At 34.4% G+C, this 12218-nt stretch overlaps 1 protein-coding gene across 4 annotated transcripts in view; it reads left to right on the top strand.

Moving 5' to 3' along the window:
• CABCOCO1 (ciliary associated calcium binding coiled-coil 1) overlaps nt 1-12218 on the top strand; it is a 124004-nt gene that overhangs the window by 79498 nt on the left and 32288 nt on the right. Inside the window, exon 6 of one of the 4 annotated variants that reach the window (XM_053586045.1) lies at nt 8552-8751. The exons of the other annotated variants lie outside the window; for them this stretch is intronic. Within the exon in view, the coding sequence (XP_053442020.1) occupies nt 8552-8683 (132 nt within the window). The 3' untranslated portion in view covers nt 8684-8751. Of the gene's footprint in view, nt 1-8551; nt 8752-12218 lie in introns of those variants that run through there. 4 annotated transcript variants of the gene reach the window in all.

Genomic DNA, 12218 nt, shown 5'->3' with positions numbered 1-12218 from the left:
GAGGTGAACTTTTCTTTCTTTTGTTTGTTTGGTGAGGTAGAGTCTCACTTTGTTGCCCAGGCTAGAGTTCTAGAGCATCAGCCCAGCTGACAGCAACCTCAAGCTCCTAGGTTTAAGCCTCCAGGGCAGCTGGCACTAGGGGCACCCACTGCCACGCCTGGCTAATTTTTCTACTTTTAGTAGAGATGGGTCTTGCTCTTGCTCAGGCTGGTCCTGAGCTCCTGAGCTCAAGAGATCCTCCTGCCAGGTCCTCTTGCCACCGTGGCACTCCACCCAGTCCTAGGATTACAGGTATGAGCCACAGCATCGGGCCTCAGACCTTCAAGAAAGAGATAATTGGGATGTGTTTAAATTCTCCTAAGGCTAGAGAAAGAAGAAAAGTTGCTCTTATTTTTTAATTAAGCCAAAATAGTGATTCCAATCCTATGGAAGGGCAGCACCTGTGGCTCAAAGGAGTAGGGTGCCAGCCCCATATGCTGGAGGTGGTGGGTTCAAACCCAGCCTTGGCCAAAAAGCAAAAAAACCTGCAAACTAAAACTTCAAATCCTATCAAAGATAATTTAAAAGAGAAAACTGCAAAGCATTTCCCTCCTGAATATTGTTACAAATGACATATATATTCGTAGAATTTTAACAAGTAAAATTTAGTGTTACTTGATAGTGTCAACACCAGGACCAAGTGGCGTTATTGCAGGAGTGAAAGGATGTTTCATTGAAATGAGTCATCATTTCATAAACAAGAAGAAAAAAAAATGTTATCTTCACAATAAACACTAAGAGGCATTTCATACCATTCACTATTCACACACATTCACACACTCTAGCCTGGGCAACAAAGTGAGACTCTACCTCACTCTAATTAAAATAGGCATACAAGGATATTTGACATTTTGAAATTATATGTTACCCAAATCAAAAGCTAAAATATGAAAAACTTACAAACATTACCATTAAAAATGTTGACAAAACAGGGCGGCACCTGTGGCTCAGTGAGTAGGGCGCCGGACCCATATACTGAGGGTGGCAGGTTCAAACCAGGCCCCAGCCAAACTGCAACAGCAACAAAAAAAATAGCCGGATGTGGGAGGCGCCTATGGCTCAAGGAGTAGGGTGCCGGTCCCATATGCCAGAGGTGGCGGGTTCAAACCAGCCCCGGCCAAAAAAAAAAAAAAAAAAAATAGCCGGATGTTGTGGTGGGCACCTGTAGTCCCAGCTACTCGGGGAGGCTGGAGGCAAGAGAATCACCTAAGCCCAAGAGCTGGAGGTTGCTGTGAGCTGTGATGCCACAGCATTCTACTGAGGGTGACAAAGTGAGACTCTGTCTCTAAAAAAAAAAAAAAGAAAAGAAAAAAATTGGTGACAAAACAAAGATTCCTAACTATTTTTTGACATTTTTTATGACTTGCTAGTCAATGTAATAAGAGAATGAAAAGAAATGTATCAGTATTCTCAGGTTGCCATAACCAGGTGCACAGCCTGGATGATGTCAACATCAGAAATGTGTTTTCTTACAGTTCTGGAAGCTGGAATTCCAAGACGAGTAGCTAGCAAGGCCACTTTCTTCTCTGGTTTGCAGATGGCCACCTCCTCACTGCGTCCTCACAGGGCAAAGAAAGGGAGCAAGCTGGAGTGCCTCTTAGAAGGACACTAGTCCTACATCAGATCAGGGCCCCAGCCTTAGAATCTCATCATCCTAAATTACTTCATTACTCTCAATACAGTAACATTAAGGGATAGAGCTTCTATATATAATTCAGTCCATAGCAAGAACTATTAATATTAGAAAGGAGAAGGCAACATTATAATTACTTTTTAAATTGTATAGCTATTTATCCGAAAAAATCCCAGAAGATCAATTGAAAATTCCTAGAAAAAAAAAATTCAGTATTCTTGCTACTAAAAAATAAAATACATTGTTATGTTTAAACAATATAATAGAAATATCCTACATTCACAAAAGAAAGAAAAGTTGTAGATAGCTATAAAAAAGCCAAAAGAATAGGGTAGGCCCAAATGCTTACACTGTACACTTTCCTGAAGAAAATAAAGGAAACTTAAAAGAGGAAGCAGACTTTCTTCTTTGATAGAAATACTCAAAATTTTAAAAATTCAAGATTTTTTTTTTTTTGAGACAGAGTCTCACTATATCACCCTTGATGGCGTCACAGCTCACAACAACCTCAAACTCTTGGACTTTAGTGATTCTCTTGCCTCAGCCTCCCAAGTAGCTGGGACTACAGGCACCTGCCACAACGCCCGGCTATTTTTTGGTTGTAGTCACTGTTGTTTGGCAGGCCCAGGCTGAGTTCGAACCCACCAGCTCCAGTATATGTGGCTGGCGCCCTAGCCACTGAGCTACAAGCACTGAGCCCCAAGATCTTTCTTAATGTTTAAATCCAATCCAATGCCAATCAAAACCCTAATAAAATTTGTGGTTAGATTACCCCCTTTGTAGGTCTATAGACTGAAAAGAAAGAATAGCGCAAAATTATTCTAAGCATATCATGTAATAAAGAAGAATGTATCCTACTAAATGCAATGATACAGGATCTGGAAAAAGGCAAGAGATCAATGTAACATGAAAAAGAGTCTAGAAATATGTGTAAGCCAAGCTGGGTGCAGTGGCACGCACAATAGCTGTGAGCCTATATATAGCATATATCTTAATATGTGACGAATACGGCATTTGAATCAATGATTGAAATACAGAAAATGGAAAAAACACTCATTACCACTTCACTTTTACATCAAAAATAACGTCAGATAAATAGAACATATACATTTTAAAAACTGAATACCAGAACTAGACAAAAACATAGGTAAACTCACTGTTAACTCTGTTTATGGTTTTGGAGGGGAAAGCCTTTCTGAGCATGACACCTAGAGCACAGGGGGAAAGTTTCATAATTGTAAAATATCAAAATTATATTTTTAATAGAAACATACACCCAAAAAAGCTTGAAAAACTTTCTTAAAAATAAATATTATTTGTAACACATGTCAAAAGGACTAATATCCCCAGTATCTCATAAGTCAATAAGAAAAGGAAAAAACAGCACAATAGTAGAATAAACAAAAAACATGAAAGTTATTTCCTAGAAGAAGAAAGAAAATGGGCACTAAATATATGAAAAAGTTATCCGGGCTCACTAATAAAGAAATACAAACAAGATAGTGTGGTACAGTTCCTCCTGAACCAGACTGGCAAAGCCTGCGTATGAGCCTGTGTGTGGGAAACTCTTGTTTGCTGGTTGGTACCTAGTAGAGTGCAATTTGTCTAAATGTATCAAACTTTTAGAAAGGCATACTCTCTGACATAACAATTCTAATCTTAAAGCTTTACTCCAAGAAGAAAACTCAGTCTCTGTAGCAATGTGTCTATGAGGATTTTTGTAAAAGAATCAATATTGTTTTTTATAACCATGAAAATCTGGAAAACACTTAATACTATTCCTCAGTAAGAAAGCCATTAAGCACGTGGTGGTACACACATCCAAGATAAGGCTTTTCTTATAAGATGTTTCTTTCCCTTTAAAAATGATGAGCTCATGCATTTTTATGTGAAATTGATAGGGCAAGAGTAGAAAATACCTGTAACAGATCATCTTGTTTCTTATAGCATATATACCCATAAATAACATGAAGTGTAGCAATATGAAAGGTGTGGGGTTTTATTTTTGTGTGCATATTGGATTATATCACAATATATCTGGGAAAATATTTGCCTGCATGTTAACAATGATTTATAGGATTTGAGTGATTTTTAGTTTCTTCTTTTGTATTTTTACTGTTTAGTATTGCCTGAACTCTTTTACAATGATTCTGTTTATTTTTATAAATAAAAAGAAATAAAGACTCTTTGATTTGGTGGGGAAAATATTCTGAGAGAGGCTACTTTTGTTACTTGTAAAGTTAGAGAATATTACTCATGGGATCATATATGATCACCCTCTTACACAGGCAGCCTTATGGCACTTGTGTAAGTTATAATAATAAAAGACAAAATGTGATGTTTGAGTTATCGCCTTCTATTCAATTATTAATTTCTTAAAGATAGGACCATTTCTCGTTAGACTTTCTTGCAGATCTTAACATAGGGAAGTACCAAATAAACATTTATTGAGTGAAATCAATTATACTTCTGCGAAACACCAAATATTATAATCTTTATATCTACACTAATATAACTGAAATTTTCAAAGAGCTTTCATTTTTAAATCATTCTAGTTTACAAAGAGAAAGATCTATAAATTTCCCATTGCATTAATCTCAAGAATAACTTTTACAATAGGATTTTTACTGATATTCGCAGAATATTGAATAGATTTATACTGTTTTAAGTAAATTAAAATCATCTAAAAGAGCTCTAGAGTTTAAAGAATGTACAATCAAACCTCTTACACACAGCATTTCTCATCAATAAATGAAAAAAAACAAAAATGTCTGTTTTCATCCATAACTCTGTTCAAATAGCAGAAGCTTGGTTAAAAAAAGTAATTTTTACATGTATCTAGGATGATAGAAAAGCATAAATGTTTTCCCGATAATTGTCATTCTATACCTCTGCATTTTCTCTAATGTGCATCTATGTTGATTGAGAACATTTTCTAATTTTGCAAAGTATCAGCATGACTCAATAAAAAATAAACTCAAATAATTTTGAACACCTAACTTGTAATATTCTTAAATATTCCTTGAGCTGGAACAATTAGATGTTTGAATTACTTACTCTGAATGCTAATGTATGAGTACTTTTCTCCCGTTCCACATTCATCTCTCTATATATAAACTATTTAAGTCACAGTATAATTATGGAATACGTTAGTAGAAGGAAGGCAAAGTGTTTTATCAATGCCTGTAAGCATCATTTACATTAGCATCTGTTACAGAATTGGTTTTAAATTTTATTTCTAGAGGCTTAAAATCCATAGGTCACACACATCAGTATTTTCAGACGATCATGTCATAGGACTAAACCCGTGTTTGAACCTTCCTTTGTTGCAACATGCTTTTGAAAGCATCTAAAGATATAGACATGATATTTTTATGATGTTTTTATCTTTCTGATTTCTTTAGCTTCTGTTAACTGTGTAAATTTTCTTAGGCTTTGTTGGCTTTCTCTTTTTTTATTGTTTTGTTTGTTTTTAAATACACGTCAGTTCTTACCTGTTTATGTACAGGGCCTTTACACTTGACCTGTCAATTCTCTGATGTTTGGCAGTACACATATCTTCTCTGAAATATGGAAATATGGAGTCAGATTTGCCAGTATTATGATTAGCCTGTCAGTGTTTATAAAGCAGAACCAAATATTACCAGGCAATGGCAGATCTCTGGGCAAAACCTATCAGTAGGGAGGAGGGGGCTAGCCTCATAAGAAAACATGTTAGATATCTGTTTGTCAATTAGCCTGTGATAATCTCTTTGCATTTTATATCGTCTTTCATAAGTGAAAAATGTATTGAACCTTTGAGATTATAGGGGAAAGAGACTATAATAACACTATTTTTTTTTTAAATATGCTTATGTAGTTACGATGTTAAGGCTGGAGAGAAGTGGCGTGTCCATCCAGGGCCTGATTTTTTCAATTACTATTATATACATATATAGATCCCAAAAGATTACTTCAGAATTTGGGTTTTCAGAAATCTTTGCCAGGCTAAGCTTCTGTCAGTGCACTCCCAGGGGGCTGGAGAGATGTGGCGTGTCCATCCAGGGCCAGATTTTAGTCAACACAACTGGCCTGGCAGGAGGACAGAGGACTGTTGTAACCAGGATTCCTGAGCCTTTCTCCCTTCCTCCCGTCTTCATCCCATTCCCATTCTTTCTCCTTCCTCAAGCCAAGGCCAGGGTCAGAGAGTGGAGGGGAATGGCAGCATATGTCTAGGGTCAAGCTTTTAACTGACACACCTTTGAAATTTGGTTACATATGAAGGGAGCAGAACAAATCAGTAAATATATCAAGAACAATGAGCTTCGTCACGTCACGTAGGAGAAGAGAGTTACATAGATTTAGCAAAAGGGAAGACAGGAGTGAACCACGTGGTGCTGGAGGTATCAGTGTTAACTAATGCTTTTAATACAGATATATGGTGGATAGATAGACAGACATATAGATAAGCTGGGAAGGATATAATTTTTTCCGACTTGGTCTTCTGAGAGGGCCCTGATCACCACAATAATTTAGAGTACACCTAAGGATTATGCCTTACTTTGAAGTTCTGATCCCTATAACCTGTGATTATTTAGCATGGCCTATTTCAGGCAATTACTAGTATTTTTTTGTACTTTTATAACATCATAAATCCAGTTCAAGACATTTCTCCAAAGAATACATATAAATGGCCAAAAGATACATGAAAAATGTTCATTGTCACTGATCCTTGGGGAAATGCTAATCAAAACCTCAATGAGATATTAGCTCATACCTATCAGGATGGCTGTTATTAAAAATGAACAAACGAAGGACAAGAATTCCAGAAAGGATGTGGAGAAATCAGAACCCTTGTAATGATGGGAATGCAAAATGGTGCAGCTCCTGTGGAAAACACTATGATAGTTCCTCAAAAATTAAAAATGTAACTACTGTATGTTCCTACAATCCCACTTCTGGGTATTTATTCAAAAGAACTGAAATCAAGATCTGGGAGAGACTGTAACATTCCTATGTTCATTGCAACACAGTAGCCAAAATGTGTAAAGAAAGCTAAATGTCCATCAACAGGTAAATGAAAAAAGAAAATTGATGGATACATACAACGGAATATTATTTAGCCCTTGAAAAGAAGGGAATTCTGCAATATGAATTCTGCAAGGTCCAACATGGGTGGACCTTGAGCACATTATGCTAAGTGAAATAAACCAGTCATAATAACAATAATATAATCATTTTATAATATAATCAGAATAAGCAACAAGTAAAAAGGCAAATACTACATGATTTCACTTGTATGAGGTATCTAAAATTGTCAAATTCATAGAATTAAAGATTAAGATGGTGGTTATCAGAGCTGAGGTGCACATGGAAAATTCTCATCAAGGTGCATAAAGTTGGCAATCAAATAAGATTAATAAACTTTAGAGATCTTCTGTAGAATGTTGCACCTATTGTCAATAATAATGTATTGTACCCTTAAAAGTTTGTTAAGAGGGTAGATCTCATGTTAAGTGTGCTTAACACAGTAAAATAAAATAAAATAACAAGTGCCATCCAAAAAAAAAAAAAATTTAAAAAAACAATCTGAGCACCCAGCTCAGGGTTTGTAAATACCATCCAATAAAAGGAACTAGGACTTCTTAAATGGCTGAATTTGGGTTTGAGGAAGGAAAATAATTGCATAGGTCTAGAGTAGGCTGTTCTGTCAGAAAGTAAAGAAGCTCACAAATAATGATGGGATCTTGTCCAAAGGGCACAGGATCTAACTTGAAGGGTCTCCTACCAGCCAATTTGAACATCAAAATAAATGACAATGATAATGAAGTATAATTACTTGAGTAAAATAGATATCCACTAAGCAACACTGTCATAAATATTGTATGTTACATATTTTTAACCCATGAATTAAAAATATATAGATGTAAGGAAAAGAGTTGCATCGGGAGAATGATAACAGATAAATTCATAAGGAAAGTGGATTTAGAATATTATCAGTTAGTAACCATAACAATAACAGGTTGAGGAATGATCGCTCAAAGAATGCTACACAGGGGTGGTATAAGTTTGATAAGGAACTGAATATATAGTCTCAATGTGTCTTTCCATAAAAGTATTTTTATTAATTAGTAAGTACAACATACTGAATAATTAACTTCATAGTGTAGAAAATTGGCGGATTTCATCTTAAATAAGTAATACACATTAATAATACAAGGAATAGTGCAAATTCTCGTTTTCGCCTCCTGATATGCTGCGACAAGGACGATGAGAAGAACACAACGTCACTTCTGTGGTTCTCCTGTCAAAACTGCATAAAATCAGGAGGAGACAGCAGACAAACACAAAGAGCAATATTCAAAAAAAGTAACTATTGTAAGCTTTTCAAGAAGGTCAAAGACACAAAAACTAAAGGAAGTCTGAGGACTTTTGTAAATTGAAAGAGGCTAACGGAACAATTAAATCCAACACACCTTCCTGAACTGGATCCTGGACTTAAAAATGCCATTTTTGGGATAATTGGTGACTATTATTGGAGTCTGAGGATCACATGGCAGCATTAGAGTCAACTTAATTTTAACAGCTGTTCTGTGGTTATGTAAGAGAGTGTCATTGTACTTAAGAAAAGCACACTGCAGTATTCTGCAACTTATTTTCGGTGATTCTACAGGAGCACTATGAATTATTTATGTAACTTATATGTAAATTTAAAGTATCAAAAGAAAAAAGTAAAACAAAGGAAATGTTTTAACCAAAATTTGATGTCAAATTTAAAAATCCCAATGTCATGGCCGTGCTAAGAAGGCTAATGTGGGCCTAGGGAGAAGATGCCTCACATGTTCTGGCTCCCAGTTCTGTTGGGTTTGGTTCATTGTTTTATTTTGTTTTGTTTTTTAGCATAATCCTCCGCGAGGAGGCGTGCTTTTGCCATTTTCTTCACCTGAAGTTGAAGCCCATGTAAGATCCACGGTCATCGTCATGGTACTATGTACATCTAGTGTACTATGGAGGTGTCTAGTATTTACCTAGTATTTCGCCTTCTGGTATTTCTTTTCTTCAGATAAAAAATAACAATTATGAATTGGGCTGCAATAAACATTCTGGTACAAATGTCTTTGTGGTGCAATGATTTTTGTTCTTTTGGGTAGTAATGAGATTGCGGGTGAAATGGAAGGTGAACTTTTAGTTCTTTGAGGATTCTCCATACTTCTTTCCATAGAGGTTGTATTAGTTTGTGGTCCCATCAGCAGCGTGGAAGTGCTCCTTTCTCTCCATATCCAGGCCAGCATCTGCAGTTTTGGAATTTTGTAATATGGGCTAATCTTATTGGAGTTGGATATCTCCAAGTGGTTTTGATTTGCATTTCTCTGATGATTAAAGACAATGAGCATTTTTTCATGTGTTTGTTGGCCATTTGTCTGTCATATTCAGAGATGTTTCTGTTCAAGTCTCTTGCTCACAAAGAAATGGGGCTGTTTGTTCTTTTCTTCTTGATTCATTTGAGTTCTCTGTAGATTCTAGTTATCAGACCTCTGCCAGAATGATAACATGCAAAAATCTCCCATTCTGAAGGCTGTCTGTTTGCTTTAGTTGTGCAGTAGCTTTTTAGCTTAATCAAATCCCAGCAATTTATTTTTAGAATTGCTGAAGTTCATAATTGCCGAGTCATGGAAGCGACCCAAATGCCCGTCAACCCATGAATGGATTAACAAATTATGGTATATGTATACCAGGGAATAATATTCAGCCATAAAAAGATAGAGACTTTACATCTTTCATATTTACCTGGATGGAGTTGAAACAAGTTCTTCTTAGTAAAGTATCTCAAAAATGGAGAAAAAGTATCCAATATACTCAATACTATTATGAAACCAATATATAAACACTTACACACTCATACGAATGATAAAACACAAATACAGTCTAGCAAGGGGGAGGTGAGGGGAGGAGAGGGAGGAGGGCGATGGGTGGCAGGAGGGAGCGTATTAGGTGGGATCTCACCTAATGTGCACAATGCAAGGTATATTTTAATATTAAATATTAAATAAATTTTAAATGTCTTACCACAAAAAATAAGTAAGTGAGGTGATGGCTGTGTTTATCGGTTTGATTTAAGCATTCCACATTGTATATCAAAGCATCACATTGTACCCCATAAATGTATACAGTTATGATTTTAATTAAAAATGAAATTAATTAATCAAATAATAATTTTTTAAAAAATAAAAGTAACAGTTGCCCCTCAAAATACTGGTTTTTGATTAGTGCTTAAGAAATGGAGCATTTTGTTTAACCAACATTTGCTTTTGACACGCTATATTTTGTGAAAAATCTATTGGCATATTTTCCTGACTTTAGACAAATAAAAAAGTCTCCTGAATACAGCTTTTATTGAAGAAGATCTTTTTGTATCTCATATTGATACAAAGTATTGTGGAAATTTCCCCATCCTTTATATAGATCACAGAAGTTGCAGTATTTTTAGTTAATAACTATCAAGTCATTTGATTACAACTTTTTCTAAAATTTCTAAACAATAAAAAATTCCATCATTTAAACATTCTGATAGAGTAGATTTCCGATTTAAAATTAAAACTTTGATTGTATGATTCCATTATTTAACTTTGGGGATAACATTTGTTAGTTTTATATGACAATAATATTTAAAAATAATATTATTGTGTGCAATCAGTTCTTTTTATTTTTAAAAATTTTCATTGGAATAAAGTTCTTAAGTATGAGCTAAAAGAAAAGATATTTAAATTAAAACAGTCTGCCTTGATTCCCCAGGGGAGTGATGAACTAGCATTTTAATTACTAACAAATTTAATTATTCAATCCAGGTGTAAACCTTCAAAAGTTTAGAGCCCTCCTCTGCTTTAAGCAAGTGTGTTGCATTTGGATGAAAATATGATGCAATCAATTTCTAATCTAGCATTCAAGTTCAGAAAGCTGTTGAATTTGTACTGGGGTTACATTATTATGTTCCAACTATAAATTCCCAGAACATTAAAGTTATCAATAGTTAACTGTAAAGATAATATGTACCCCCCAAAGGTTTAGCCCTATTGATAAGCCCACTTTCACTTTTTACAGTCTTTTTTTCCCTTGTTAGGGTTTCCCCAAATGGCATTTTTATTTTTCATGGCAAAAATATAATGAAATGGATAAGTTTCCTTACTAGAAATAGATTTGTTATGTAAACAGTTATTAGAACCATATAAACTATATCTTTAAGCACTGCTCCTGTGGCTTTTCAAATTTAATGAAACTGTCTGTTCAATACAGCTTTCGTGGACTTGCATGGTTCTGTTAGTCCTCAAAATAATAAGGCAAGGCAAGGCTCCAAAGACAGATGGCAACTGCCAAGATTACAATTACATTTTATTGATTTAACTCTAATAAAATGTTAGAATATTTTATCTCCTTGAGAACAACATGAAAATATACTAGTAAAATTAAAAGTTCAGATGAAAGGCATTTTTAAAATCTTAATCTGGGTCAAATTTCCATCTTTATTATTTTAGTGAATGTTTTTAGTGCCTTTATTGGGATGAGGAGAACCAGTTTGGAAATGCTTTGGTATTTATGTTTGATTCTATTTCTACATTGACTATAATAAGATTGATTTACCTACTGTCTGATTAGCGAGATATCATGCCATTATAAGTAATATATACCATTTGTTAGTAATACTATTTACATTTGCTTTTTATAAATACATACTATTTATAAGTAATAAGTGTGTTTTTCTGTTGTAATGTCATTTGACTTTGATTGATTACCCTAATAGTTCTAAAATATTTCTTTTTTTCTTAAGCATTATACAACTTTATATTTTGTTTCATTCAGTCTGTGCCTTCTACCAATTTTGCTGCATTTTGAGATAAGATTTTATGTTAAATATATGACTCAAAAGAAATTTTAAATTACCTATAATCATTTTTATCAAAGAAATAAATGTTTGCCATACATCAAATTTACCTAGCTTTGAGTTTCGAAATCTACAGTTTTCTCATTCAGGGAAAGGACTCACTGTTTAAGACATTTAATCAAGAGCTAGGTAAGGACAGAACTGAGTTGCTGTAGTTGCAACTTACACCAGAGTCACACTATAGTGCCCTCCTGTGGAGGTTTGTTTAAAATTTCATTTTTGTGCCCACAAGAATGATTTTCAAACTAAGTGACAAAGCTACCACATTCTATATTAGTGAAGTTCAATACAGTTTGGTCATTTTTTTTCTTTGTAACTACGAATCAAATTACTTTTAAAATATAGAAAGCATTCACAGTATAGAAGATTCATAGTTCAAAACACAGGTTGAGACATGTTAGCTTGTCTACAATTCTTAATTATTTTATTGAAATGGATTTTTCCTTGACTTTTATTAAAACAAACAAATAGTGAAGAGAAAACATCGTATCCTTAACTCAGAAGATGAATTCTTCAGCTGAGACATTTTCCATTTTATGTAATGAAAACAGTTTTCTTATTAAAAGCATCAAGACTATCATATTATAAAAACAGAAAAAAGACAACAAAAGTTTAGTTTAGATATACATT

This window comes from Nycticebus coucang, chromosome 3, assembly GCF_027406575.1.
Source record: "Nycticebus coucang isolate mNycCou1 chromosome 3, mNycCou1.pri, whole genome shotgun sequence".
NCBI classification, from domain to species: domain Eukaryota; kingdom Metazoa; phylum Chordata; class Mammalia; order Primates; family Lorisidae; genus Nycticebus; species Nycticebus coucang.
The sequence above is the reverse complement of the archived record's forward strand: the minus strand, read 5'-3'. Positions and strand labels throughout refer to the sequence as shown.